This window comes from Alexandromys fortis, unplaced genomic scaffold, assembly GCF_014885135.2.
Source record: "Alexandromys fortis isolate MF-2015 unplaced genomic scaffold, M_Fortis_MF-2015_v1.1 scaffold_84, whole genome shotgun sequence".
In the NCBI taxonomy this organism is placed as follows: Eukaryota; Metazoa; Chordata; class Mammalia; order Rodentia; family Cricetidae; genus Alexandromys; species Alexandromys fortis.
In genome coordinates this window covers 4,060,801-4,086,525 of record NW_026068017.1, presented here as the reverse complement: position 1 = coordinate 4,086,525, position 25,725 = coordinate 4,060,801, and the positions used below count along the sequence as shown (strand labels likewise).

The following is a 25,725-nucleotide window of genomic DNA, read 5'->3' as shown; positions in this document are numbered from 1 at the left end:
TATTTATTTTTTTAATTTGGTGTACATCGGTGTTTTGCCTGCACATATGTCTGTGTGAGGGTGTCAGGTCCCCTGGAACAGGAGTTAGACAGTTATGAGCTGCCATGTGGTTGCTGAGAATTGAACCCAGGACCTCTGGAAGAGCAGCCAGAACTCTTAAACCGCTGAACCATCTCTCCAGCCCAGCTATTATCTGCCAGATGTCTGACCTCAGTCTCTTTTTCTCCCTTCCCTCCCCCCAATTTTATTTTATGTATATGAGTGTTTTGACTGTATATATGTGTGTCACATTTTGCCTGGTATACATGGAGGTCAGAAGAGGACATCGGGACACCCTGGAACTGGAATTACAAATGGTTGTGAGTCACACATGGGCGCTGGACACTGAATCCAGGTCCTCTGCAAAAGTGGCAAGTACTCAACCAAAGAGCCACCTTTACCAAGCCCTGGTCCCAGTTTCTTGCATTCTACTATCCTTTTATTATTGTTGTTGTTGTTTTTCTGTTTTTTTTTTTTTTTTTTTTTTGAGACAGAGTTTCTCTGTAGCTTTGGAGGCTGTCCTGGAACTAGCTCTTGTAGACCAGGCTGGTCTAGAACTCACAGAGATCTGCCTGCCTCTGCCTCCCGAGTGCTGGGATTAAAGGTGTGTGCCACTATCGCCCAGCTCGAGTCCCAGTTTCTTGAGCAGAACTGAGTCTGTCTCTTTTGGGAAGCAGAAGAACTAAAACCCAGTGGAAGCTCTGAAGACCTGGGCTTCGCAGTTTACAGCTTCAGACTTTGCAGACAGGACCAAGAGGGGCCCACTTGCAAGATTATGGCCCCTTGAGCTACAGGAGACTGCCAAGGGGAGACTGGCTTCTCTTAACAGGAATCCCTGGCTGATGTGAGAAGGGCTATTTCCAAACCACAGATGACAAGGGTTTCCGGACTCCTCTTTATTCCTTTCTCCATGGCCTGCTCCGCTGTCCGCATTCACCTGCTGGTCAGTTAAGTTTCCCTGTCCGACTTCTGTGCAGAGAGGGCCTTGAAGCTGAGGTGGAAGGTGGTGGCAGGGAGCTGGCCCGCCCTCTGCTCTCCTGCACCTGCCTCTTCAGTTCCAGGCTGTCATACACCTGGTAGCTGGCATTGCCACCTGGATTCCGACTGAGTGGAACAAAGGTGGTTGGAGGTGGGGCTGGATCGGAAGCCTGCACTTCAGGCAAGGGCTGGGAGGAGTGAGGTACTATCAAGCCCGACCCGGCAGCTGGAGCCCTTTGGTATGAAGCCTCGCCCAATACTGTGAGGGAGGTGGAAGTGGTCAGCGGATGCCTCGAGGGGAAAACCTCAGTCCAGTCAGCTGCCCGCCTGCGGACCTCATGAGATTCCCTGGAGCTGTAACCCATGTGTCCTAAGGACTGCGGTGGGCTGTAGGTGGGTTGGCTGTGAGTATAGCTAGGGAAGTTCTGCCGGTGGGCCTGTGGGGAGTTGTGCTCCCGGTACCCCTGGGCCTCTGGCCTGGGGTTCCTGCATGCAAAGGCCGGTGGTGCCTCAGAGCCTTCTACCCCACGCCGCCGCTGATCCCAGGCATCAGGCGGTATGTGGCCCCTTGAAGGGAAAGGGCTGTAGCTCACAGTGACCCAGGAGGGACTAGTAAGCAGCCGGCGGGCAGGTGGTGGTGGCGAGGAGGCCCACTGCTCAGCTTCCACGTTACCCCAAATCCGAGACTGTGAGTAACGGGGACCGAAAGCCTGTAGCCTCAGTTCAGACTTGGCTTCTACCCGCTTGGGCAAGCGGCGCAGCTCCGGTGACAGGTAGAGAGAGGGTAGCGGGAGGCTGGCCAGGATTCCGCCCTGGCGGCCCCACAGTCCCACCTTGGAGGCCCGACCTATTGGCTTATAAAAACCTCGCCAGCCCCTGTGCGGATGTTTGGGATGTGGACAGGACTGGTCATCCTCCGGAAGGGAATCCCGGTCTTCCAGGTCAAAAAAGGGCAGTGGCCTCGGCTGTGACAGCTTGTGGCTTTGAGGTTGTTTACGGAAGGGTGGACAGCCACGGGCGAGCTGCCTGTTGTTTGGAAACCTCTGCTGGTGGCTGTGGCGGCCCTGTGGGTAGCGGTTGTGGCTGCCCTGCTGGTGATGGCGACTGCGGCAGCGCCTGCGGCGGCGCCTGCTGCTATAGCGCTGACGGAGATAGTGGTGGTAGGAGGAAGAGGAGCCGTGTGTGGGTTGTGCCATCTTCACTTGTACAGGGTCCAGGACACAATGGATGTGGACGTCCTGGACGTTGGTTGGGGGCTCTGTGGGGGCACATTCGGTAGCCTGGACTTCATCTGCTACAGACAAGAGCCAAAAAGTTCAGGGTTAAGAACAGTTGGTCCTGATTTTTTAGGATCTGTGTGTGTGTGTGTGTGTGTGGCACTGTGGTCTAGCACACTTACTTCTCTCACACATCCAACAGATCATCTTGTCTAAGGCATTCTGGATCCCATGCCACACCTGGGGTTGGTGGGGAGATGGGAATGAAGACCGACTTTCTAATACCGTCTCCATTCCTAACAATCCCCCCATTTCTGCAAGCGAAGCCAGCTCTCTCCATCCCTATGGGTGAGCCCCAGTAACCACTGACCACAGTTGTCACGTTGATGCTAATGTTGACAAGAATGATGAGACCCAGCAGCAGGAATAGGATGTCCTCAGCATCCTGGGAGCTTTCTTGGTATTGATTGCAGCACCCCAACGTGCCCTGCCACAGCTGTTTTTCCATGGTGGGGGGGGTCCGAAGGCCACCTGGGCCACCACCCCCCCACCCAGCCCAACCCACACTGTATTCATGCCAGTACCGAGAGATGCTTACTATCTGGGAGAGGGAGCCAGGTCATAATGAGGCAGGTTAGAGTCATAATGGAGAGACAGAAGCTCTTTTATTCACTGATCTGACTCCATACATGACAATGCTTATCCTTGCCCTCCGTCTGATAGAACAGGACCCTGCTGCACTTGAGGTCAGTCTGTTCCGCCTCCACTCTTCACCCCACATCTGGCTTCTGATCAGAAAGTATGGTAGCTGCAGTCATGAGGCAGTCTTCACAGGGCCAAGATATCCATGTCTCTTCTGAGGCACGGCAGCATAGGCAGCCTGTTGAGATGTCTCAGTTCATGCTGGGTTGAGAGGGCTGTCAGTCCAGGTTGCTGGAGTGGCTGGAGGTCTAGTTCCAGGCCACCCTGGAGCTAGTGATGCCATCCCAATCACACACACACACACACACACACACACGTTAGTGAAGTACTTCCGTGTACTTCCAGACATGTTTACTCAGCTCTAGAAAAGCATGAAACAGTTCACAAAGTTAACAAAGCATAAGATAGGTGTAACTGCTGATATGAGGGGCAGCCTTTCATGTAAACTAGGTTAACAGTCATTTATCTACGAAAGTAGCACCCTGACTGCAAGTGCGGGGGTTTTTGTTTGTTTTAATGATAAAATCTAGCAAGAGATAGAGAGATGGCTCAGCAGTTCAGCGGGCATACTGCTCTTGCAGAGGACCCAAGTACAGGTCCCACTACCCAGGTTGGTACTCACAAGTACTTAGAACTTTGGTTCCAGAGGATCGAACGCCCTCTTCTGGACTACACTGGCAACTGCACTCAAGTACTCAAGTGCACACATCTGCCCTCATATAGACATCTAATTAAAAAAAAAGTCTTAAAAAAAAAAAAAAGAGGGCCAGGTATGGCGTGGCACATGCCATTAACCCTAGCACTCCAGAGGCAGAGACAGGGCAGATTCTTTAAGTTCTAGACCAACCATGACCTTCCAGTGACTTCCAGGCCAGCCAAGGACCCTGTCTCAAAAAGATAAAATAGGGTCTTATGTAATCCTCCCTGGCCTGGAACTTAAGATCTAATGGGCCTTGAACTTGTAAGAAGCATCCTGCCTTTGCCTCCAGAGCGCTGGGATTACAGGCACGCACCATCTACACCCTGCCAACCAATCATTTTCTGTGTTGTTTTGCGATAGGGTCCAGGGTCGTGTGTAAGCAAGGGTGACCTTGGTAATCTATGTAGTTAAGGACATTCTTGAACTCCTTGATATTCCTGCTTCCACCTGCCAAGAATGTTTTATACAGCAAACTATTCAGCAGAAATGGAGGAAAGGTGTTTTCTATGGTCTCCGAATACACAGCGCATGCTTGCTGTGTCCCCACAGAATAAAATTAACTGGAAATAATCAATACCATTTTGCTTGGAGTTTTTTTGTTTTGTTTTGTTTTGTTTTGCTGATACGGCATCTTGCTATTGTAGCCCCATCTAGCCTACACCTGGGTATGTAAACCTGTCTAGTTTTGAATTTGCAGTTATCCTCCTGCCTCAGCCTCCTGAGAACCAGGATTACAGCCTTGTGCTACCACTGAACTTTAGTAGCTTCAGTTGGATGCAAACAGAAAAACAGGGTGACTCACAGAAAATATGCTCCCATTCCAGGATGTCCATCCCCTCCAGCCTGGGCTCGTGTGGTTTCTTGCTCCCAAGATGCATGCATAGGAGAATCTCAGCCATCTGGGAGCGGGGCAGGGTTCATTTTCTCTTTGGTCCAGTGGATGGAATATTCAGAAGTGGTCACATGGTAAAATGTAGGCTGATTCATTGGCAATGGGAATTTATCCACCAGCAGGAATGGGGAAGGTGGGATAGAAAACCCTAAGCATCTGTGGCCACAAGCAGGTTTCTTGGTGACTTGAGCCTCTATCTTTACTTGGTGACATGGAGAGGCACAACACCACAGAAGGCAAAGAGATGAGATGGTGTCTCTTGAGAGTACCCCTGTCATTTTACCTCCTGCTTCTAAATCTATTCTCAAGGGCTGCAGGATCTTCAGGTTCTGCCTGGGAGGTTGTAAGAGCCTAGAAACCCTCCCTTACCCAAGGAAACTAGAGCATTGGAGGGACCCCTGCTTCTGCTTGATCTGTAGCCTAAACCTGGGCTCCCTAGACCTCAGCTAGGGCCATGGGATCTGAGGCCTTTTCTCTAGTTCAGAACTGCCAGAACTGGCTGGATTTGGTGGCTTCTCTGGGCACTAAAGAAAACAGGGCAGAGGCCAGTTGGGAGCCTTGGAGTCAAGAAGGCCCTTGAGAAGGGCTCAGGACAGGGCCTATGAAGGCAAGAAGTTGACAAGGGTTCCCAGGGCTCTTTAGGCTATTTCAAGGGGGGGTCATTTTCTTAGCAACCAGGGATTCTGAGCACTGTGAAGACCCACCCCTCAGACCACCATAAACCACCTCTTCTCTCCTTTTTATTCCCCCCCCCCCCAGTCATCTTCCCTTCAGGGAACGATACACCCAATCCTGGCTTGTCCCCTCAGCTGTGCTGGACTCAGAAACCAAGGGGTAACAATGAGACAAAGCCTCTACCTCCCGGGTCAGTTCTCGGAGCCGGCGCCTCACATCTCGGGCATCATACACTATTCGGCCCGAAGAATGGCGCTGGGGTATCTCAGGGATGTTTGCTGGACCCAGGAAGGGTGGTGAGGGAGGCTGACACTGTCCTTGTTCACCCTCAGCACCTGTCCCCAGCCCCACCCCATTGTTTTTATGGCTCAGCGCCTCTGGGTTGGGAGGTGGGGGGTTCACAGTATATACATAGGCCTCTAGGCCCTGCTCTGACTGGATCTCTCTTTTGAGAGGCCTTCCCTCTACTGGTGCCTGGAAGCGGATGGTCTGGGGAGACTGCTCTAGACCATCCTGAGTCCAAGGATCCCAGATCTCCTGCACGGGTTGGAAACCTTCCCAGTCCTTAGGACCATCCCAGTGGTGGGAGCAGATTTCCCGGTGCTTCTCATCGTCAGCGTCAGGGACCCAAGGTGCTGGGCGGCGGGCGCGGCGGGATGAAGAGGCCCTACGGCGGTGACGACGAGTTCTTGGCGGGGTCATGGTCATTTTCACAGGGTCCATAGTACATCGAAGATGGACTTCAGGGCAGGTCTGCTTCCTTGAGGGCTGGGTCTGCCTCCCAGGTGAGGATAATTTAGTAGTTTCTGTGAATTGGGGAAAGGTGAGGCTGTTGGAGAGACTGGCTTCTACAGAGAGAGAGGGTGGGGCTTTGAGGGAGAAGCCGCCCTTCAGTCATGAGGAGCCGCTTAGGGTCAGGTGGGAGAGAAGCCTGGTTTCTGCTGCTCAGAGGCCCCAAACCCAGCTGTCCTTACCTTTCTCACAAATGATATGGAACATTTGGTGTAGGATGATGCGAAGACGGCCCCAGAGCTAGGTATAGGAGGACATGGTGACCACGAGTAGGTTCTTGTAACCAGGCCTGCCTCCCATCCACCCCTATCCACACCCTCCACTCCTGACCAGGGTCACCAGGTTGATGCCGATGTTGATACAGATGATGAGACCCAGCAGCAGGAGGATGGAATTTCCCATGTCCTGGCAGTTGTTGGTGTTGGAGTTTTGATATGAGGCCCACTCAGGCCGCGGCCTCTCAGCCATGGCCATGGCGGTCCCTAGGGCCACCAGGGCCCTTAGGACCCCAATCTACTAACCCTAGTGCCCACTGGCCTGCCAGCCTGACCCTGAGAGTGACCGGGTCACAATGATGCTGAGGCTTTCCCTCACAATGTGCCAAGATGCTGCTCAAGGCGCTAGGCCCAGGGCTGGCTCTCCGACCTTAGCCCAGGCCTTGGCAGGGCAAACTGTTCCTTGCATGTGTCTCTTCTAGCCAGCCTCGCTGGCTCTCCAGTCTATTAGCATCTGCTCTCCTCAGCTCCTGTTCCTGCTAAGGTAACACCAGGCTCTTAGACCCCACCGACAGCTTCTGATCTTGGCCTCCACAGAGCCAGGAGTGACCTGAAATCCGTTTCCTCCTGTCTCTTCCTCTCAAGTACTGGGATCACAGTGCACACCATGTCTAGCATCTTTTTTTTTTTTTGGCTTTTTGAGGCAAAGTTTCTCTGTAGTTTGGGAGCTTGTCCTGGAACTATGCTCTGTAGACCAGGCTGGCCTTGAACTCAGAGATCCGCCTGCCTATGCCCCCAAGTGCTGGGATTAAAGGTGTGCACCACCACCACCACTGCATGTAGTTAAGGCTGGTCAGTTTGTGGGCCTCTACAGCAGCCTCCTGGATGCTGCGATGCAGGTGTCTAGCTATTTGCCCATCCTGCTCCTTACCTTAGCCATCCAATCCCGTCATTATGGCAACCTCTCTTGCTATTTCCCCTCAGATCTTGAGTTTCCTGAAAAAGGTTGGGTACTTCTAACCAGCACCTAACATGACAGACACAACCAGGGCTGGGTACCCTCTCCGGCACCTTCTAACGTCACAGCAGACACACCAACAGTTAAACTTTTATATTTACAATATTCTCTTCATCTTTTGCCAGGTTTAAAAATGTGTACAGAGCCGCAAAGGGTTGGGGTGGGGACACGGGATTGTTTGGAAAGGGGCTGGGCATTGGAGTCCGTGGCTGTATCATGGGGTCCCCCAGCCCCCTCCCCACACCCCAGCTCTGGGGCGTCCGCTTACAGGGCTCAGGTTGATAGCATTTGGAAGGCATGGCTGTTCCAAGAATTGCTAGACCAGGCAGGGAAAGGGCCAGAAAAGAACTACGTTTCCATGGGCGGAAGTGGGGAAAAGGACGGGGGACTCAAGACCAAGGATTCTGGGTGTCAGTGGAAGACAGCACCCTACCCCTATACAAGTTTGGCACTAACATCCCACAGAAAGCCACACAATACAAGAGGATCCGGTCACACCTCACCCGTGTCCCTTAAACCTTTCCTGCCATTCTTTTCCCCAGAGGTCCCAATCTAAAGACCTCTGGGCAGCTGCCTCCCACATCTCCTTTTGAAATACTCCTGCTGGTTTCTGCCCAAGCCCTGTCCCCCACGGCCCCCTCCATCTGCTCCTTGGTACAGCTGACCTCATTCTCCCCAACCTTTTCCCTGTCTCCTCCCCTCCCCCTTCTACCGCTCCTTTCCTTCAGCTCAGCCAATCAGGAAGGGGAGGCAGGTCAAAGAAGGCTGGTCTGACCCTGAGATGGGGAGAGCATCGAAGGAGCCAGAGATGGAGAAGGAGAAATGACATAGGGATGAGACATTGGGGGGGGGGGCTTAGCTGCCACCTGTCCCTGGCATTTCCCTTCCCTGGACTAGGACTTAGGGGATCCCTGGCACATTTTGAGTCTCCTAACCCCCCTACCCAGTTTGGCACGGATGAGCAATGATCTCAAGGACTGAGGGAAAGCTGTCCTCAGGACCCATGAGGTCAAACATGCATGGCCTCTTGTGTGACATGTGCCATGCCCCCCACATCCTCCCACCTCAGCGTCTCCCGCCAGGTTTGTACTCCCCCTGCCCCCGTGGCTTCTGTCACCTTGAAGTCTTTCCCCACCTGCTATGTCAGGAGGAACTGTGTGCTAGGCCTGAGGTGTGGGGGGATGCAGGGAAGAGCTGGGGAGAGCGGGACCCTCTGCCTGGGAAATACACATCCACATGCAAGAACATGTTTCCATTCAGTGAAATGTGTCCTGGACCACGGAAGGCAAGCTTCCAGACAGTGCTGGGATGCGCAGATCTCCCTTCCCTCTAGCAGGAAATCTGTGTTGTCTATGGAAAGCGAGGGCCTCCAAGGAGAACGTGCTTCGCCTGACTTGTGCCGTGGGGGAGAAACATGCTTTTCAGGGGTGGATGGGGAGTAGGGTCCAGGGGGCCTGTGATTTCCTTGCTGCTCCCCAGGTACCACCCTGTATTGACTGGTGGCCAAGGGTCACTGTATGTGAACACATCACTTCCAGGGTCTCCAGGGAGTTGGACGGGGAGAAGGCAAAGGCATGAGGGAACAGGATTCTGGGGTACAAATTCCCGCAGAAATTCTTCAAGGGGGCCAACATGTGTCCAGGGTGGCAAAAACAAAAACAAAAACCCTCACCCTGCACATGGGAAAACACCTCCTCATGAGGAGAGCACACCTCCACATGGGAAAAAAAAGACTTCCACATTTCCACACACCGAAGACTGGTGTCCCATCGGAGGGCAAAAATAGCCCCAGGTGTTCAAAGGCCCAGGTCCAGAGAAGAGAATGGGCTTCTCTGCATGGGAAAAACTCGCATCGCCGTGAGGAATCCCATGTCCACCTTAGCGCTGCTCCATGACGTTTGACAAATCCACAGGGGAAGAGCCCGGTGCCAAGTCCTCCTCCCTGCCTTCAAGTGGCCTGGGCTGGGGAGGGTTAGGGAGGTAGCCCTCCCCAAGCCGCCCCCTATACCCGAGTGGTGGAGTGGGGATGGGGTAGCGTGTTGTTGTGGCTGGTAGCAGTAGGAGGTGGTGGGAAGGGCCCAAAGGGATGGAGGGAAGGAGGTGGGGGTGGGGGTGGGGGCCCCAGGCCACTGGGCAGCAGGGTCAGGGCCCCAGGGGCCAAGAGAGGCACATCGTCCGGTGCCCGGCGCAAAGCCAGGGTATAGTCGGGTGGACAGGCAGGGCGCAGGGCCTCAGCAGGGTCCGCCCCAACACCACCACCCCGCTTCAGCTGCAGTGACACCAGCTCCTCCTCTGGGGGTAGCTCTCGGCCAGCAGAGGGAAGCAGGGGACCCCCACCAGGCACACCTGAGCCTGAGCCTCCCGGTGGGCTAAGCCGCCTGCACCGAAGCTCCTGTCGCCGGTCCCGCTTGTAGTAGAGGGCGGCAAAGGCAAGGATGTTGAGGAAGAGGAGGGAAGCTCCCACGGCCACAGTGACGCTCAACTCCGTGGAATAGTCCCTCGAGTCACCAGGGAAGCGGTCATAGGCCCGTGGGCCCGGGTCAATATCAGACTCAGGTGGCAGAGTGGCAGGTGGGGGAGGACGGCGTGTGCCGGAAGTGCCAGGGCCAGGTGTGCGAGGCGGCCAGCGTGTGGCATAGGGAGGCAGGCGAGTGGTGGTGGTGAAAAGCTCCGTGTGAAGGTTGTGCAGGTGAGGCACGAGCTCCAGCCAGAAGGCCACCTTGTTGGCGCGGTAGTTGTCGCGCACGCGTGGTTTCAAGCCGATGTGCAGGTACTGCTTTTCCTTGCTGTTGAACTTGCTCCACACCACCTCTTCAAAGCGGTTGGGCTTGGTGTGGATGAACTTGGTGTCCTGTGGCACGGGCTGGTTGGGGTCACTGTGGGCACATGAGGACAAGGAAAGGAGTGAGGGTGGGGCTCCTGAGGAGGGTGGAGCAGCAGGAGTGGGGAGAAGTCAGAGATTCAGAGATCTAGAAAAGGCTGGATGTGATGGTACAGGCCTGCAATCCCAGCACTTGAGGGAAAGATTCAAGGCTTGACCTGGGTTAAAGAGTGAAGATTTGTTTGTTTGTGTTTATTTTTCGAGATAGTTTCACTGTAGCTTTGGAGCTTGTCCTGGAACTAGCTCTTGTAGAGCAGGCTGGCCTCGAACTCACAAAGATCTGCCTGCCTCTGCCTCCCAAGTGCTGGGATTAAAGGCGTGCGCCACCACCGCCCGGCTGTTAATGGTGGGATCTTACCAGAGACAGATTGATGGGGAGAGGAGAGAGGAGACACAGAGAGAGACAGAGGATAAGAGAGACACAGACAGACAGACAGAGCGGGGAGAGGAAAGAAAAGACACACACACACACACACACACACACACACACACACGGGGTGGGGCGGGGGAGAAACAGGCAGACAAACCAAAACTTACTAAGACAGACCACAGAGACAGAGATGAAGTTAGAAAAGTGATCCAGTGACAAAAGCTGAGTCTGAGGGACAGAAATGGAGACAAAGGCACGTGAGAGACAACCAGGGACAGGAAGACAGTGTTGGTGAGAGCAGCCAAGACACAAAAGCCAAGGAGGGCAAAGAGACAGAGACACAGTGACAGACAGACCAAGGCGGTCGGACAGCGGTCACAACAGAGCCACCTAGAAAGTTCACCCTCAGAAAAGACAGAAATCTTTCCAACACCAGTGACTCCGACTCTCAGGGCCCGAACCCAAGTGTTGGGAGAGCCAAGGCAAGGGGACCTCAGCCTATGGGGTGCCCTGCCCAGCCCCGCCCAGCCCCGCTAGGCCCTCGGGCCCTCACCCGGTCTTGGCGAAGTTGGTCCAGTAGGTCATGACCACTGCGCTGAGCATGACGTCATTCTTGGAGAAGTTGCAGGGGAAAAGATCAGTGGCGCCCACCATGGGCACACCAAAGACGTAGGGGAGCTCATCCCCGTGCGCGGCATCAGCCCACTCTGGCCGGCCTTCAGCCTGGCAGTGGTGGTAAAAGGTGTAAAAGTAGACAGGGGATTGGTAGTCGGCATGCAGCTTGGCAGTGGCCACAGCTGGGGCTACCCACTGATGGTCAGTAAAGAGTGCCAGCAGGGTCTTCCGCCGCATCTCGCCATTGTCCCGGTCAGCCCAGTCCGTATACATGAACTTAATGGTCTCTCGAAGCACGTCCTTGCCCTCTGGGTACCCGTACAAGTTGTCCACAAAGTTGGAGACGGTGAAGTCAAAGGCGCTGGCAGACACGCCATCCTCACTCTCTGCAGAGTCCTCCACGAACTTGAGGCCCTCTCCCTGGTTGACACCGATGAGCATGTCATAGTTGAGGAATTCTCCCTGTTGCATGAGGATCTCGGGGTCATCAGGGACTACGTCGCCGTCCACCACAGGCCCAAAGGCAATGTGGTAGCTGGGGAGAAGGGGGCAAGGTCTCACCATCCAGTTGCTGGCCTCTCTGGACCCATGGCCTCCTAAGCCACCCCTTTGCCTAAAAGACCCTTCTCCATGACTGGAAGACTCCTAGAGTTCTTCAGGGCATTTTGGCTTCTCTGAACACCCACTGAAAGCCTTCGGTGAAACCCTGTGTTTGATCTATGGAATGAGGTGACTTTCACTTAAGGTGTAGCCACTAGGAGGGCCTGAAGCCCCTTCTCCTTTCCCAATAACCTCTCACCACACCTCCTTAGAATCAGCTAGGAATGTAAAGAACTGGACCCAGCCATCTCCCATCCCCATACCGGGCAGGCTGTACATCCTGGTCCACTAGCTCTCGGGAAGACTTCCGGCGTAGACACTCCACAGCCTCGGTGCTGTCCTCCCGGTCACAGCCCACTTTAGCTGCCAGCAGCCGCGTGTACTTGAGCGGCTGATAGTTGACAGACCAGCTGGAAATGGCGGTGCCACTCTGAGCAATGGCCTTCTGGAACAGTCCTGGTGGGACAGGCAGACCTCAGGCTAGGCCGTCACAGCCAAAAGGAGAGGCTCGGTAGGGACCGGGGGAAGGGAAGGCAGGCGAAGAGGTTGCTGGTACCTTCTGAATGGTGGGAGAGGATCAGCAGGTTGACACAGGAGGCCCCCGCACCAGACCCAAAGATGGTGATGCGCTCAGGGTCACCTCCAAAGTGGGCAATGTTTTCACTGAGCCAGCGCAGGGCCTGGATCTGGTCCAGGAGCCCATAGTTGCCTTTTGCAGCCTGGTCACCAGTGCTGAGAAAACCTAGGGGTAGAAGAAGGGGGCTCCCTGGAGGCGTCACAGCTTCCTTGCCCCCTCTGTAGGGAGCTTGATTTGCTCTAAGGCTATAAGGCTGTACATGGGAGGATCAGGCCCACCAGGACTGCCCCCCAAGAATTGGCTGCCCACCCTCACCGAGCACCCCAAGACGGTAGTTGAGCGTGGCTACGATGACATTGCCATAGGCAGCCAGGACTGAGCCGTCGAACATGTTCCCAGTGCCCTCCATGTAGGAGCCGCCATGTAGAAACAGCATCACTGGTTTCTTCCCAGAATCCCGGATATCTGTGTGGGAAGGGGATGGCAGGTGGGCCAGAAGATCGGGGACAAGGACACAGTCAGACCAGAAGTAGCACTTCGAGCTCCCAGGCCTTCTGAGGACCAGCCTGGAGCTCAGGGGACTTCTCACTACCATCCCTGGCGGGGGGGCAAGACCGGATTCCCCTCCCTCCCTCCCCAGCTAACCCTAGAGGAAGGTCCCTCTTCATCATTGGCCAGCATGACTCCAAACACTTCAAACGTTGGGCACACTTTCCAAGAAGCCCAACAGAGGCTAAGGGTAGGAAGGGGCTTCTCCTGAAGCCAGGGACCCCTCCACACACACAGCAAAACTCCTTCCTGCTCCTGGGAAGAGTGAACTAAGGCTGGGACTAGGCTGGCGGTGCTCAGAGGGTCCTGGCATCTCCTCAAACTCAGGCTTGGGCCTCAGCTCCACATGGCACCCTAGTCTGTGGGTGAGGGGTGCCAGGCCCTAGGGTCCCTGGGGCTTGGTCTCCTCCCCGCCCTAATTCCTTTCTAGGTCACCTCCCCAGTTACCATGGCAACCCCCAGCCTAATTACTGTGGCAGGAGGAGGCAGTGTGGGAAAGAGCCTGCTTAATGAAGTCAGAGTAAAGCTGACTGTTGGACTCCCCGCCCTCCGAACTGGCCTTTCCTGCCCGGAAGCCCTCTTGCCATCCTCTCAAGGAATCTTCTACACAGCTGCCACGTGCAGGAGGCCAGGAGGCTCTGGACTGGACTAAGAAATGAAAATTCCTAGAGAGGGTGTGGGAGTCTAGGAGGGCCTGTCAGGGCCCTCAAGCCTACAACCTGCTTCCCCGCTGCTACCCTGATTTCAGTCCCCAGGCTGGGGTCAACTCCAGCTCTCTTCGAACTCAGCATGCTTGGTGGGTTCCAGCTCAGCGGCAGAGCTCTTGCTTAACTCCTGCCCATGGGAGCCAGGCTTGGGCCCCTCCAGCTGGTAGCCAGCACCTGTGCCAACACCCTCGCCCTGCCAGAAGGTCAACCTGCAAGTCATAGGACATGCCCTTTCCAACTCTGCAGGCTGGCTTTCTGCTTCTGCTTGGAGACTGTCTCTGGACTTCTTGAGCCAGAGTTCTCTGTGTTCACCCACAAGATCCTGCTATTACTTCCAGCCCTAACTCTCAGGTGACAATGTCCTTCCTTCCAGGGTCCTGTCCTAAATGTCTTCATTCTCTCCCCCCTCCCCGCGAGCCCTCTCCCGGTGTGGGGGGAGGGAGTTAGATGGGAAGGAGCAGGAAGAGGGGCAGGGGCAACAAGAATTCAAAACCACCAACAAAAACCAGGAGCAAGAAAGAAGAAAGAAAAAAACAACAAAAAAAGCAAGAAGCTCTTGGGGCAGATTCAACAAGAAAAGAAAAAACAAAAAGCTCCATTTGGGAAAAAAAGAAAACAAGAAAAAAATTTCTTTGCATTATTTCAAAATTTTGTGGTGAAACTTCAAGATATTGGGCCCTGTTTTTAAAAATTTCCAAATTCTTTGATTCGCTTCAGATGCTTACACTTTTAAAGTCTGACAGGCTTTTGGTTAGAAATCGTAGCAGGCTTCTGATGTTTTGATTAAAGTCATTAATTTGTCAATTTTTTCAAATATTATTTTGCTTCAAATTAAAGCTTTTTTTTTTCAAATGGTGCAGTCCACATGTTGCAAAGCAGTCCAGATTTCTTTCAAACTCTCAACATTTTGTCCAGTTTTTTTCCTGGCAATCCAATTGCTTTCCATTTTCCACCTCACGCTTGTCTCCAAGGTTAACTAGTGGGTCTAACATTGTTCACATTTTGTTTGAAGTTTTCATAATTCTTTTTTCCAATTGTTAAAATTTTTTCTTTTCTTTTTCATTTTTAGTCGGGAGAACGACTGAGGGGCCTCGGGGGCTACAGGGACATTTAGTTAGGGGCAGGGCCATCAAAGTCCTCTTCAAAGCAACCACATGCATCAGCGGGATTTTTAAATCTACCTGTGTCTGGCGGATTGAGCGTCGCCTCGTCACGTTTTTTTGTGAGCGGACCTAAGACCGGGAACACAAAACAGAGAAAAAAGGACAATTTTGTGGGGAAAGATGGGGTCAAGGGAGGTGGTAGATGGGGAGGGGGGGAGAGAGAGCAGAAAAGGGGAGGGTGGGGAGAGGCAGAAAAAATAAGCCAAAAAAAGCAAAATTTGTTTGCAAGAAAAAGAAATCAAGAAAAGAGAAAAACGTTTCTATAACCCAATTTCCCCTCCCCAGAAAAAGTCATGCCCCAAAGAAAAGGTGGGTCTGGGGGTGGGAGCCTGAGTGGGCTGAGGCTGTCTTGAGACACAGGGCTGAACTGGAAGGGATTTGGCTTTTTGGTGTGTTTGCTACTTGCTGGAAATGAAATTGTGTTAGGGATGGGGTGGAGGGGGCCTAGGGACACCAAGGCTGGCTTGGCACCAAGGCCATCTTTCACGCAGGCTCCTTGCAGGGCCAGCCACGTACTACGGGCTGCCCACTTCGGGCTGTAAGAAGAGGCTGCGCTCAAAGGACCCTGCTTCTCTGTGCTGTTCTGGAGGTCAGAAGGTGAGATGGGCTAGGGGCCGACCATTCTGTGGTTCCTTGCCTCCAGAAGCCCTCTGCTGCCAGCTGAAGGGCTATGGTAGGTTAGCTAGGGCTGCCCACCTGCCCACCTGCCCAGCCTCACCCGCCAGCATCTCTCTTCCATCCATACTCACGGGCCTGGCTTCTCGTCCCGTCCCAGTTCCCCCATGTGGGCAAAGCAGGGAAAGGGGTCATCAGGTCTTGCCCTCCACTCCAGCTTACCCCTCCACACTCCCACCAACCTCACCCCTGGCCCCGGCCTCTTCTCCTCCCCACCAAATTGTGATTTTTCCATAGGATCAGCAGCTCTGCCCTAGGTCCACTGCTAAAGAGCCCTCCTCCCACTTAGGGTATTCCTTCTGCCAACAGCATATAGCAAACAGTGCCTTGGGCTAGTCTGACACATAAAGTAGGTGTTGTCCCGGGAGACAGAGTGGTCCTAATATCCCAGAGCCTCATGTCAGACTGCTTCTGGATTGGGGGATTGGTAGGGGGAGTACTGGATCTCTGACGGGTCTCAGGAAGTTCCCCGGGCTCAAGGAGGAACGGGCCAACAAGGTTCAAGCTAGCACTAACTGACAAGATAATGCACTTGGAAACAGGGCCTTTGTTGTGAGAGGATATGGATAGGGATGAAGTCAGCAGGTATTCATGACCATGAGGCTGTGGTGTGTGTGTGTGTGTGTGTGTGTGTGTGTGTGTGTGTGTGTGTGTCTGTGCGCGCGCGTTCGAACCACTTCCTCCTAGAGCAGGTGTGAAGATTCAGTGAGATCACCTGAATGTGTCAGGCCCCAATCAGGTCTGCAATATGCAACGGTTAAAAATACAGAAGGTGTGGGAATGAGCGGTATGGAGGCAGGGAAGAGACAGTTTGTATGGCGATGGAGTGGCTAGTCCAGCGGTAAGTAGCGTTAGGGGTTTCATACAGGAGGGACAAGAAAGCTCCCAGGAGGGAGACATGCGTGGGTCACCTATGTGAAAGTGTGGGCGTTACTGGCCATGGTGGCTCATGTCTGGAAACTCAGCACTCAGGAGGGTAAAGCAAGATTACCAAAAGTTCAAGGCCAGCCTGGACTTCATGGTGAGTTCTAGGCCAGGCTAGGTTACAGAGTGAGACCCTTTCTCAAAAAGAACCACTTGCATGCACACACGCATGGCAGTGGAGAGTCACAAAAGAACCACTTGCACACATGTGCACACACACGTGGCAATGGAGCATCAATGAATAGAAAAGGTGAGAGGGCGTCTATGGGAGACGTTAGGGTGAAGGACTCAGAAGTGGAAAGATGCTGGGATAGGTGGTCTGTGGAAGGGCAGACAAATCTTGTGGACAGATTGTTAGAAGTCATGGTTTTACAGGGGAGGAGCAGTTAGCTAGTATGCAGGGCTGGGACGAACGGCAGTAGTTGGTCCATATGAGAGATACTAGTGTGGACATGGGTAGGTTAAAGTCTGCGTGTCATTCTGTGATTGGCACAGGGGAATCTTGGTGCAAGCTGGAAGCTGTTAGTACTGAAGCTTTCAGAAGAGTGAACTCCAGGGAGGAGATGGAGTAAGTCAACAACAGTCTGTGTGCAGGGTTATGTGGTATAGCGTGCACACGTGGCCATTACCAGAGCGCACAATTTGCATCCATGGACACTGGAGTCTATGAGAGTAACGGGAACACCACTTTAGGGAAGCAGTGGGCATGTGCACTCTGTGAAGGGGATGAGAGCTATAAAATTGGAACACAGGGCTGAAGAGATGGCTCAGTGGTTAAGAGCACTGGTTGCTCTTCCAGAGGACCCCGGTTCAAATCCCAGCACCCAAATAGCAGCTCACAACTGTTTTCAAGCATCTCATGCAGACATGAATGCAGACAGAATGCCAATGTACATAAAGTTAAATAAAATCTTTTAAAAAAAGAGACTGGAATACACGGTCAGCTGGGCAAATGGTCATTTTTAGCAGTCGAGACTCAGTGACTGCATAACTTTAGCACACAGTGCGGAGCTATGGGGCTCTTTAGGGGCTCCTGGTTGCCAGGCCTGGGTGTAAAGTTACTGGAAACAGTAGACGGAGGAAGCACGCAGCAGTCTGCTCTGTGGAGGTGTTAGAATGTTTTGGAGTGGTGAGATTGTATGTCAGAAGGGTAATGCGGGGGCTGTTTGTGATGCTGTCCCCCCCCCCCCCTTGTAGCTGGGATCTGTTGCAGACAGTAGAAGAGGTTCTGATTAATCTCGGTGAGTGGAGAGCTACAGGGGAGCAAGCTCTGTCATGCAGTGAACAGGAACTCATTCACAAGAATAGCATCCCAACCCCAAGGAAAATGTCCTGATGGGTTACTGTGCTGTGAGCGGAAGCTTCCCTGACCCTTCAGGGCTGTGTAGGGATTTCTGGATAGAGGACAGAAATCTCCCATAAGGAGTCACCGAGTACCACTGACAAGGGCACTCAACTCAGGTAAAAGACTGTGAGGTGCCATATGATAGAAGTCAGAGCAGATGGGCCTGAGGATGGGGACTCTAAGTGGTATGTCTGGAACTAAACTGTGGATGTAGCTAAGTGGGAGGAAGGCAGGAGATGGCGGCAAAGCTGGAGTGGCTGAGCCAGCCATGGAGACATCCGTCACCTGAACACCAGCCACCAACATCGAGAGTAAATATCTGTGTGCCCCTTTGGGGAGAGGATGGGTGAGCCTGTCCTAATGCCAGCTAGCCTTCCTTCTAGGGCACCAAGAGTTTGTGCTGTGGAAGAGGCTACTTATAGGGTGCTCCTAGGGCTGCCTGATAAGCAGACACCCTTACCTGGGAGGATGCGCAGTGACTTGTAGGGACACACTGCCCCTTGCTGCCCATCAAGGCACAGCTTAGGGGCAGGAGTCGGTCCTGTGCTTGAGGGTCTGCTTGTGCGTTTGTGGGCTGTGTCCACAGGGTGCCCGGCCTTGTGCCCGTGCCCTTACCGTCCTCAGTGGGCACGTAGAGGTTGAGGTACAGGCAGTCCTCGCTCTGGTTCTGCACGTAGGTGGCAGCCGCCTCCAAGTTGTCGGTGAACCACACAGGCAGCATGATGGCCGGCAGGGCCCCGTGCAGGTTCTGCGGGCAGGCGGGCGGCAGGGTGGTGGCGTTGCGCACGCCGGGCCACGAGGCCGGTGCCTCAGGCGGCTGGAAGCGGCGGGCGCCCAAGGGCGGCGTGGCGTAGGGCACGCCCAAGAACTGCACGACCGGACCCAGGATCTCGTTGTTGAGCTCGCGCCGCACACCGCGCACTCGCCCGTAGGCTGTGTTCACCACCGGGAAGCGCTCCTCCCCGAGGCTGCCGAGGCCCAGGCCTGGGCCGCCTGGGGCGCCGCCGCCGGGACCCCCTCCTCCCCGTTGAGCCCCAGCCAGCCCCACCAGACACAACGCCAGGAGCCACATGCTGATTGGGGGACCCCCCCTCCCTCCCCTGATCCCCCCCCTCGGAGAGAGAGAGAAGGGGGGGAGAGGGAGGGAGGCCCCCCTCGCCCCAGGAGGGAGGAGGGGGCGGGGAAAGGAAGGAGGAGGGGGACGGGTAGGGACCTGGGTTAGAAGGGACAGAAGAGGAGTCTATTTCTCTCCATGGAGGGGGTAAGGGGTGGGGAAGGGGAAGAAGGTAGAAGAAGGTACAGGCAGGCCCGACCTGCCCGGTGACGGGAGAGGACAGGGGACCCGCATAGGGTATGCAAGATACAGACAGACAAACAGACAGAAAAATACAGAGAGGTGAAGAAGGGAAGGGAAATTGGATGGGGAGGACAGAAAGGATGGGGAAACAAGAGACAAGTGGTTAGTGGCTTGCATTTCAGATCAAGCAGCCCCTTTCTTCCACCCACAGACCCCCTAACACCTACCCCCTTCCCCCAACTGTCCTCTTCCCCTCCGCAGAGACCCAAGTTTGGGGTGGAGTCAGATATGGTAAATAAATGTTCAGGGCAGGGTCCGAGGAGGGAGCTTCAGCTTCCCAGATTCAGAGTGCCTCTTTCCTGCCTCTATCCCTCCCAGGCAGGCTCCCCCTAGGGACTCAGGCGTCCCAGTCCCCACTTCCCTGGGAGACAATGAGACAGACAAGGAAGAGAAAATAAAAATACCAAGTCATTAATTAGCAGGAAGTGGCGGGTTTGTTTATACGTGTTAATTACTCCTGAGCTGTAATTTCATGGCGCTGAACCCCCACCCCAGGCCAGACGCTGGGCCTTCTAGAACTACAAACCCCAGTGCTTTCTGTCCCCATCATTCCCTAAAGACCTGTGCACTTGGAAAGCCCTTTCTCCTCAGGCCCTTCCATGTCTTCCCTTAAAAGTTGGGGTGCCCAAAGCCGGGGTTAAAGTGAGGAGGGGATGCTGAAGGGGCAAATCCAGGGACAGATGCATGATCCTGCAGCCGGTTGCTGGGCGACAGGATGCTGCCCCGCAATGTTACCTCGGCAACGGGCTGCAGCTTTAACCCTGGAGGGGGGTGGTCTAGAGGAAGAGGGGAAGGGGCTTGCTTGGTTGAAGGGTCCATTCAGGCCATGAGAGGGAGGGCAGAGGCATGAGCCACAATGCTAATCCAGCTAATCTTAGCAGAGAGGAAGTATATATTAGGGGAAGGGTAGTCTAGAACAGAGAATCCTAAAAGAGATGCCCCCCCCCATCCCACTTAGCCAATCAGAGCCTAACCCTACTGTCCAGGTCTCTGGCAGGTGAGGGGACAGGAGCTGTGCTGAGGTGGGCTTCTCAGATAAGCCTACTGGCTTACCCCTCACATCATCTCTACAGCCTTAGACCCCATCTGGGGTTGCTCTGCTCTGCATCTTGACCTCAGGTTTCTTCTCATCCCTTCCATTAGCCCTCCCTCCCCTTCCCCTTGCCAGCCTGGATGATCAAGGCAGCAGGGGCAGGACCACTGAAGAGGTAGAAGGGGCAGACACCCAGGTGATTTCAGCAAGCCCCCCCTTTTAGCACCCCCCCCCCCAGTCTCCAGGGCTGTTTGCTGACGCCGGGTTTTTCAGAGCCAGGCGCCAGCCCGCGGGTGGCTCTCTGCAGGTGTCAATTTATTCTAGAGATGGGGACACAGGAGTCCTCACCACTCACACCCAGTCATGCCCTCCCCCTTTTCAGGCCCTTTTAGGCTTCTGTTCTCCCATCACCTGAAGGGGGTTTGGAGTGGACTCCCCCCACCCCATCTTCTCTTCCTATGCCAGGCTGGGCCTTGCTGTCCCTCCTCCCTCTTCCCAACATGGCCTGCCTCAGTCACCTTAAGGTACTTTGGGCCCCTTGCCTCCTCTCCTCCAACAAGCTTTTCTCTCTTCCCTCCCACTAGAGCCCTCCCACCATCTTTCTCCTCTGCACAGGGTCCCTAAGAGCATCTTTTCTAGGCTTAACCGGCTTGCTCCAGCTCTTGCCTTCAGTCTCTCACCTCTCGGTCTTTTCTCATTTCTGTCTCCTTGGTGTTTCTCATCGCTCTCTCCTCCAAATACCTTCTCTGATTTTCTCCCTCAAGTGCTCGCTCTCTCTCTCTCTCTCTCTCTCTCTCTCTCCTTTCTCTATTTCTCTCTCCCCCATTTTCTCTCTCCATCTCTGCTACATCTTGCTCCCCCTCCTCCGGATCCCTCTGCTTTGCTCTTCCATTCCAGCCCAGGCCTGACTCCCCCAACCGAGGAGAGTTGAGGGACGGGGGCTCAGGCCGCAGCCCCCCCCCCCTTCCTGCAGTGGGGAAAATGGCTTGGCCGGGAAGGGGAGAAGGAGGGGGAGGGGGAGATGGGAACACACGGGGTCTGTGGGCCCATTCAAAGGATCATTCATGGACTGGAGAGAGGCAGAGACAAAGAGACCAAGACGCAGAGACACGGCGAGAGCATCCCTAGGCGGAGACACGCAGACAGAGCAGGCTGGGGGAAACCAGGCGCAGGGAGGAATATGGGAGGAGGAAGACCCCAACGGACCACCGCGCAGCCCCCTCCACCCAGCCTGGCTTAGCTCCTACCTGGATCAGCCCTGGGGCCGTGGTGCCTCCATCCAGGGCTCCGAGTCGGGGGCTGACGGGCTTCAGAAGGGGGGCGGCGGCCTCTGAGCCCCCGCGGCCCCGCAGGCCCAGCCCCCGCCTGCAGCGCCTCACCCGGCGGGGGAGGGGGATCGCCCCAGCCCCGGGGGGCGGGGCCGGGATCCAGTCGATCCCCAGGAAAAGGAAAGCTAGGGTATAGGGTCAGAGAGAGCTCAAGAACAGGGAACCCCGCAGTGGGGAAGGTTGAGCCAGGAGGGAGCAACGGGACAGGGCTAGATTGAAGATCCACTGGCTCTCTGGGCCGGCTTCGAGGGACCAGGAGGCGGTACAGGCGGAAGATCCTAAGGGATCGAGCGCTGGAGGAGGAGTCCACAGCAATCCCCAGGGGCCCGGGGCCCGGAGCGCAGAATCCGCGGTGCAGGGGCAGGGATCCAGCCGGAATCCTCGGGGAGGGGGAGGGATCTAGTCGATCCCGAGGGCGGGCGGGAGAGGGAGATCCGGGGAGTCAGAAGAGGGCGGGGGCCGAGTCCGGAGCCTCGAGGCAGAGGTCGGTGCGGCTCCTAGGAAGGAAGGCAAGGGCTGGGGGAGGCTTTGGGGAATGCTCAGTATCCAGGAGGCCCGGATTCCTGGCTCTGCGCGCCAGGGCCCGCCCGCCCCGCGTCCATCCCAGCCCGAGAGTGATGATCCGCCGGCGGAGCAGCCGCAGCAGCCCCGCGCGTCACCGCGCGGCCGCCTCCCCCGCCCCCTGCCGAGAGAGCGGCGCACACCCCTCGCTCGCACCCGCCTGCCCACCCGCCCTCTAGAGTGTGGGGGGGATTGAAGACAGTGAAGCGGGTGGGAGTGGACAGACGGACGGATGGACGTAGCGGGCTATGGCAGGGTGAAGACATTCTCCCCGGATCTCCCACCCTCGGGGCTTTCCGGGTCTAGCAAGGGGGGGGGGGGAGAGAAAATCTGAAATATAGAGGGAAGGGCATCACACAAGAAGGCGGGGCCTCCAGGCACAGAGGAGGGGCCATCCGTGAAGTGGGAGGTGTTTAATGGCAATAGGTGGTGCTTAGAAATCCGTGGAGCCGCCCCTTTTGAGGAGTGGGTCTGGTTTGAAGCTGAACGGGAGGAGCCTGAGGGAAAAGGGGCGGAACTTTGTGTGGGGACCGATATCTTTGCAAATTAGCTGGAGGTGTGGGGTTGGGGTGTCGAAGGGGCGATCAACTTGGAAAGTGGGCCAATCCGTGACGCAAATCCCTTAGTCCCGCCCACAACCTCGCCTCCCACTGCTCCGCTCCTCTGTTCCTAATTGGTTCTAGTTTCTCCGCCCGCCAGACGTCTTCTCCACTCAGCACAAGTTTTACAAAGGCGTATATAGGAGGAACCGGGACACTAAATGAACACAGCCCTGATTGGGCACCTTTGGACCTTATTTGCATGGGCAAGCTGGATTGGCTGACTTCTTGGGTGGCCAGGGCGGTGTTGGTTCCGCGCGTGACCACCCACAGCTATGGCCGTGGTAGGGGCTGCTTTCCGTCGCCTAGGTGCCTTGTCCGGAGCTGGGGCCTTGGGTTTGGCCACCTACGGGGCACACGGTCAGGGGACGTGGGATGCAACTGGGCTGGGGGCGATCGTTGGGGTCTGGTGCGGGAAGGAACCTATAGGAAACGCTCTGTCTCTTATGGAGTCCAGTTTTTCAGTGGGTCCAAAAGCTACTCGACACCTGTTTCCACCAATCGGAAGCTTTCGGGAATGCCCTTTTTCGCCAGTGTCTGCGTGGGTTCCCTGGGGATTGGGACGGTCGAGACTAAAACCCATCTGATAACTTTTGCTTCTCTCCACAGGCGCCCAATTTCCGGATGCCTACGGGAAGGAGGTGAAGTAACAGCACTGGGGATCCCGGACTACAGGCGCAATATCTGGGCGTCTTTAAAGGGGGGGAGGGTAGGGATGTTGAAAGTAGAGGGTGAGGAGATGAATGGGAGGGGCTGCAAGCCTGTGGCTTGGGGATCTGGGGGAGCAGTAAACTGGGACTTGAAGTGCAGAGAGTGGACTTTGGTCCTGTGTGGCACTTCAGGTTCCTGGGCTTCTGTATTGCTTAGAAAAAAAAAACTCTCTCTTTTCTTTTTTTTCCTTGCAGCTCTTTGACAAGGCCAACAAGCACCACTTTTTGCACAGCCTGGCCCTGCTAGGGGTGCCCTATTGCAGAAAACCCCTCTGGGTAATCAGCCCTTTGCCTAATTCTGACCAAACCCCATTAATTCTCTCATATGGCTTTGTTCTTAAAACACTGTATTCTGTTTTCCATTTCTCTCAGGCAGGATTACTGCTAGCTTCTGGAACTACCTTATTCTGTACCAGCTTTTACTACCAGGCTCTGAGTGGAGACACTAGCATCCAGACCGCGGGTCCTGTCGGAGGGAGCTTGATGATCTTGGGCTGGCTTGCCTTGGCTTTGTGAGGTCTCCTGTTTAGTTGTCCTGTCCTGGACTTTCTGTGTAACTGGGGAGGAGGGGTAAAGCAGAAAAGAAATTAAAAGAAAATGGCAATAAAAAAATTAAGAACTTTGGCATCTTCATTCATCTAACCCAAGCAAGGAAGGGTAGAGAGTCAAGCCTTGAATTCCTTGCATTTCTCAGACTTACTAATAAGCCTTGGCTCTGGAATCCTGTGCTTTACAAGGTGCAGTAATTAATGGTGGGCAAGACTCATATAGAATGCTTGAAATAATGCAGCTTCCTACCCAAGAAGCACATGGGATTGTAGATTTTAGTAAGTCCATTCATGTAGTTCATTGAAAGTTTTCCCCCAGTGCTGGGGATTGACCCCAAAGCCTTGGAAATGTTAGAAAATTTCTCTACCGTTGAGTTATATGCCCAACTGCCTCCTGCCATAGCCTCCTGCTAGTTGAGATTACTGGTGTGTACACCAGCTTCATTAGAATCTGGTCAGTTGCGAGTGGTGGCTTTAGTCTGTCATTCCAGGGTTGCTCTTTGCAAGTGTCCACCTGGAGAAAGAAATGTGTTACATACTGACACACTCCAGCCATGAGAGCCAGCCAAGATAGAAGAGACATGTGATTAGTTGTAAACTGTTGTAACGTCAGTGCAGAGCAGAGTGTTAAGTATTGAGCATCAGAAAATGACTCATAGTGCTTGAGATGGACCCTAAGTCCTAGTGTGTGGAGGAACTCAGTGTAAGGAGACTGGAGTAGAAGGGGAAGGGTGTGGCAGTGGTGTGGGTCTTCTCTGTGGCTGAGTTTTGAACTGAGGCAGGCAAAGAGACACACGGTTGCAAAGCAGATATGACTAACACTCACAGAATGGAGAGAAATGGAAGTTGTTTAGGGGACAGTATTTAGTGAGCCAGTGTTAATGGAGTGGCAGACACCAAAGAGGGCCGGCCTGGGCAAGACGGACGCTGTCCTTTCCTGACGGAGCTCCTTAACTAGCAGTAGGAACTGGGTTGGAAACAAGTGAACACACAGATACATTGGTTGCTATGCGCTTAGCTCCGTAACTAGTAGTAGGAACTGGGTTGGAAACAACTAAACACACAGATACGTTGGTTGCTATGTGCTTAAAGGGAAAGAGTAGTGGGGCAGCTGGGCCAGGCCGTGGAGCATGTTCCCACTTCAATGGGAAGACCCCACCCAGCAAGGAGGTCCTAGTGAAAAAGGACCAGGACCAAAAAGACAAGAACTGAACAAGATCACATAAAATGTTTATCATTTAGACAGTGTCCACACACCTTCAGAAACCAAAGCGTGCACCTTCAATATATTATATAAACTGCTTTAAAAAACAAAGCCAGATGTGCTAGTACGTGCAGTACTTGGAAAACAAGATGCTGAAGGATTACAAAAGCCAGCTCAAGGCTATGTAACAAGACTCTCCAAACAAAAACAGTGGTCCAGTCCCAGGTCGGTAGTAGCTGCAGTATCTGCATACTGGGTGTCTTTCTTTGACCATGGCCGAAAGGGAGACATGTATTCAGGCAAAAGGAATGGCTAACAAGACAGGTTGAAAGAAGCAGCCCCAAGTCCTGGAAAGAAAAGTCAGATGAATAGGAGTAAGGACAAAACCAGCGTGGCATCCATGAGCTAAGAGACCCCAGATGGTGGGAGCAGGCCTTAAAGATGGTGGTTAAATTGCCTAACTCTTATGTGCAGTACAGTAGTTAAGTTGCTAAGTTTTAAGTCATCCTTTTAGGCTCTTATTTGTGTGCGTGATTTTATCTTCTTGAGATAGGGTCTCCTGTATTCCAAACTGGACTCAAAGGCCCTATATAGAAAAGGGTGATTTTGAACTCTTGATAATTTTTTGGAGGGGGTCGGCATTGAGACTGGGTCTATCTAGCTATCTTTCTACCTATATCATCCATCTATCTATCTATCTATCTATCTATCTCTATCTATCTATCTATCTCCCTCCCTCCCTCCCTCCCTC

The 25,725-nt window shown here is 54.2% G+C and overlaps 4 protein-coding genes across 11 annotated transcripts; 1 reads left to right on the top strand and 3 right to left on the bottom strand.

The window, feature by feature from the left end:
- Nucleotides 1–511: 511 nt before the first annotated feature.
- Nucleotides 512–5,149, bottom strand: Spem2 (SPEM family member 2). 2 transcript variants are annotated; one of them, XM_050162531.1, is made up of 3 exons: nucleotides 2,605–5,149; nucleotides 2,417–2,474; nucleotides 512–2,311 (listed from the first exon to the last, which is right to left on the bottom strand). In XM_050162531.1, exons 1-3 carry the CDS (start codon nucleotides 2,740–2,742, stop codon nucleotides 984–986), a joined length of 1,524 nt encoding a protein of 507 aa, XP_050018488.1. In that variant the 5' UTR covers nucleotides 2,743–5,149; the 3' UTR covers nucleotides 512–983. The 2 variants fall into 2 exon arrangements, with proteins under 2 accessions (XP_050018488.1, XP_050018487.1); XM_050162530.1 differs by having other exon boundaries at nucleotides 512–3,114; nucleotides 4,439–5,149.
- A 125-nt stretch (nucleotides 5,150–5,274) lies between these two features.
- Spem1 (spermatid maturation 1) lies at nucleotides 5,275–8,041 on the bottom strand. The gene is made up of 2 exons (XM_050162548.1): nucleotides 6,178–8,041; nucleotides 5,275–6,009 (listed from the first exon to the last, which is right to left on the bottom strand). The coding sequence occupies exons 1-2, from the start codon at nucleotides 6,200–6,202 to the stop codon at nucleotides 5,288–5,290; spliced, it is 747 nt and encodes a 248-aa protein (XP_050018505.1). The 5' UTR covers nucleotides 6,203–8,041; the 3' UTR covers nucleotides 5,275–5,287.
- A 783-nt stretch (nucleotides 8,042–8,824) lies between these two features.
- On the bottom strand, nucleotides 8,825–22,283 carry Nlgn2 (neuroligin 2). Of its 5 annotated transcripts, none has more exons than XM_050162518.1 (9): nucleotides 22,070–22,283; nucleotides 19,159–21,849; nucleotides 18,250–18,947; nucleotides 14,709–14,759; nucleotides 12,587–12,736; nucleotides 12,251–12,436; nucleotides 11,958–12,150; nucleotides 11,033–11,629; nucleotides 8,825–10,104 (listed from the first exon to the last, which is right to left on the bottom strand). In XM_050162518.1, exons 3-9 carry the CDS (start codon nucleotides 18,704–18,706, stop codon nucleotides 9,231–9,233), a joined length of 2,508 nt encoding a protein of 835 aa, XP_050018475.1. In that variant the 5' UTR covers nucleotides 18,707–18,947; nucleotides 19,159–21,849; nucleotides 22,070–22,283; the 3' UTR covers nucleotides 8,825–9,230. The 5 variants fall into 5 exon arrangements, with proteins under 5 accessions (XP_050018475.1, XP_050018474.1, XP_050018472.1 ...); XM_050162517.1 differs by lacking the exon at nucleotides 22,070–22,283 and having other exon boundaries at nucleotides 19,159–19,352; nucleotides 21,272–22,063; XM_050162515.1 differs by lacking the exon at nucleotides 22,070–22,283 and having other exon boundaries at nucleotides 19,159–22,063.
- A 287-nt stretch (nucleotides 22,284–22,570) lies between these two features.
- Tmem256 (transmembrane protein 256) lies at nucleotides 22,571–23,845 on the top strand. 3 transcript variants are annotated; one of them, XM_050162558.1, is made up of 4 exons: nucleotides 22,571–22,796; nucleotides 23,122–23,153; nucleotides 23,418–23,498; nucleotides 23,595–23,845. In XM_050162558.1, exons 1-4 carry the CDS (start codon nucleotides 22,715–22,717, stop codon nucleotides 23,736–23,738), a joined length of 339 nt encoding a protein of 112 aa, XP_050018515.1. In that variant the 5' UTR covers nucleotides 22,571–22,714; the 3' UTR covers nucleotides 23,739–23,845. The 3 variants fall into 3 exon arrangements, with proteins under 3 accessions (XP_050018515.1, XP_050018514.1, XP_050018516.1); XM_050162557.1 differs by having other exon boundaries at nucleotides 22,715–22,872; XM_050162559.1 differs by having other exon boundaries at nucleotides 22,737–22,821.
- Nucleotides 23,846–25,725: the final 1,880 nt, after the last annotated feature.

Bases quoted from the DNA above. Each gene is read 5' to 3' on its own strand.
- Spem2 (XM_050162531.1), bottom strand. From the start codon at position 2,742: ATGGAAAAACAGCTGTGGCAGGGCACGTTGGGGTGCTGCAATCAATAC. The intron at 2,475-2,604 runs GTCAGTGGTTAC...CACCAACCCCAG, and splicing joins GCATCAACGTGACAACTGTG to GTGTGGCATGGGATCCAGAA. The intron at 2,312-2,416 runs GTAAGTGTGCTA...TCTTGTCTGTAG, and splicing joins CTGTTGGATGTGTGAGAGAA to CAGATGAAGTCCAGGCTACC.
- Spem1 (XM_050162548.1), bottom strand. From the start codon at position 6,202: ATGTTCCATATCATTTGTGAGAAAG. The intron at 6,010-6,177 runs GTAAGGACAGCT...CCCAATTCACAG, and splicing joins CCATATCATTTGTGAGAAAG to AAACTACTAAATTATCCTCA.
- Nlgn2 (XM_050162518.1), bottom strand. From the start codon at position 18,706: ATGTGGCTCCTGGCGTTGTGTCTGGTGGGGCTGGCTGGGGCTCAACGG. The intron at 11,630-11,957 runs GTATGGGGATGG...CCTTCTCCCCAG, and splicing joins CAGGATGTACAGCCTGCCCG to CTACCACATTGCCTTTGGGC. The intron at 10,105-11,032 runs GTGAGGGCCCGA...ATGTGCCCACAG, and splicing joins ACCAACTTCGCCAAGACCGG to TGACCCCAACCAGCCCGTGC.
- Tmem256 (XM_050162557.1), top strand. From the start codon at position 22,788: ATGGCCGTGGTAGGGGCTGCTTTCCGTCGCCTAGGTGCCTTGTCCGGA. The intron at 22,873-23,121 runs GTCAGGGGACGT...TTCTCTCCACAG, and splicing joins GGCCACCTACGGGGCACACG to GCGCCCAATTTCCGGATGCC. The intron at 23,154-23,417 runs GTGAAGTAACAG...TTTTCCTTGCAG, and splicing joins CGGATGCCTACGGGAAGGAG to CTCTTTGACAAGGCCAACAA.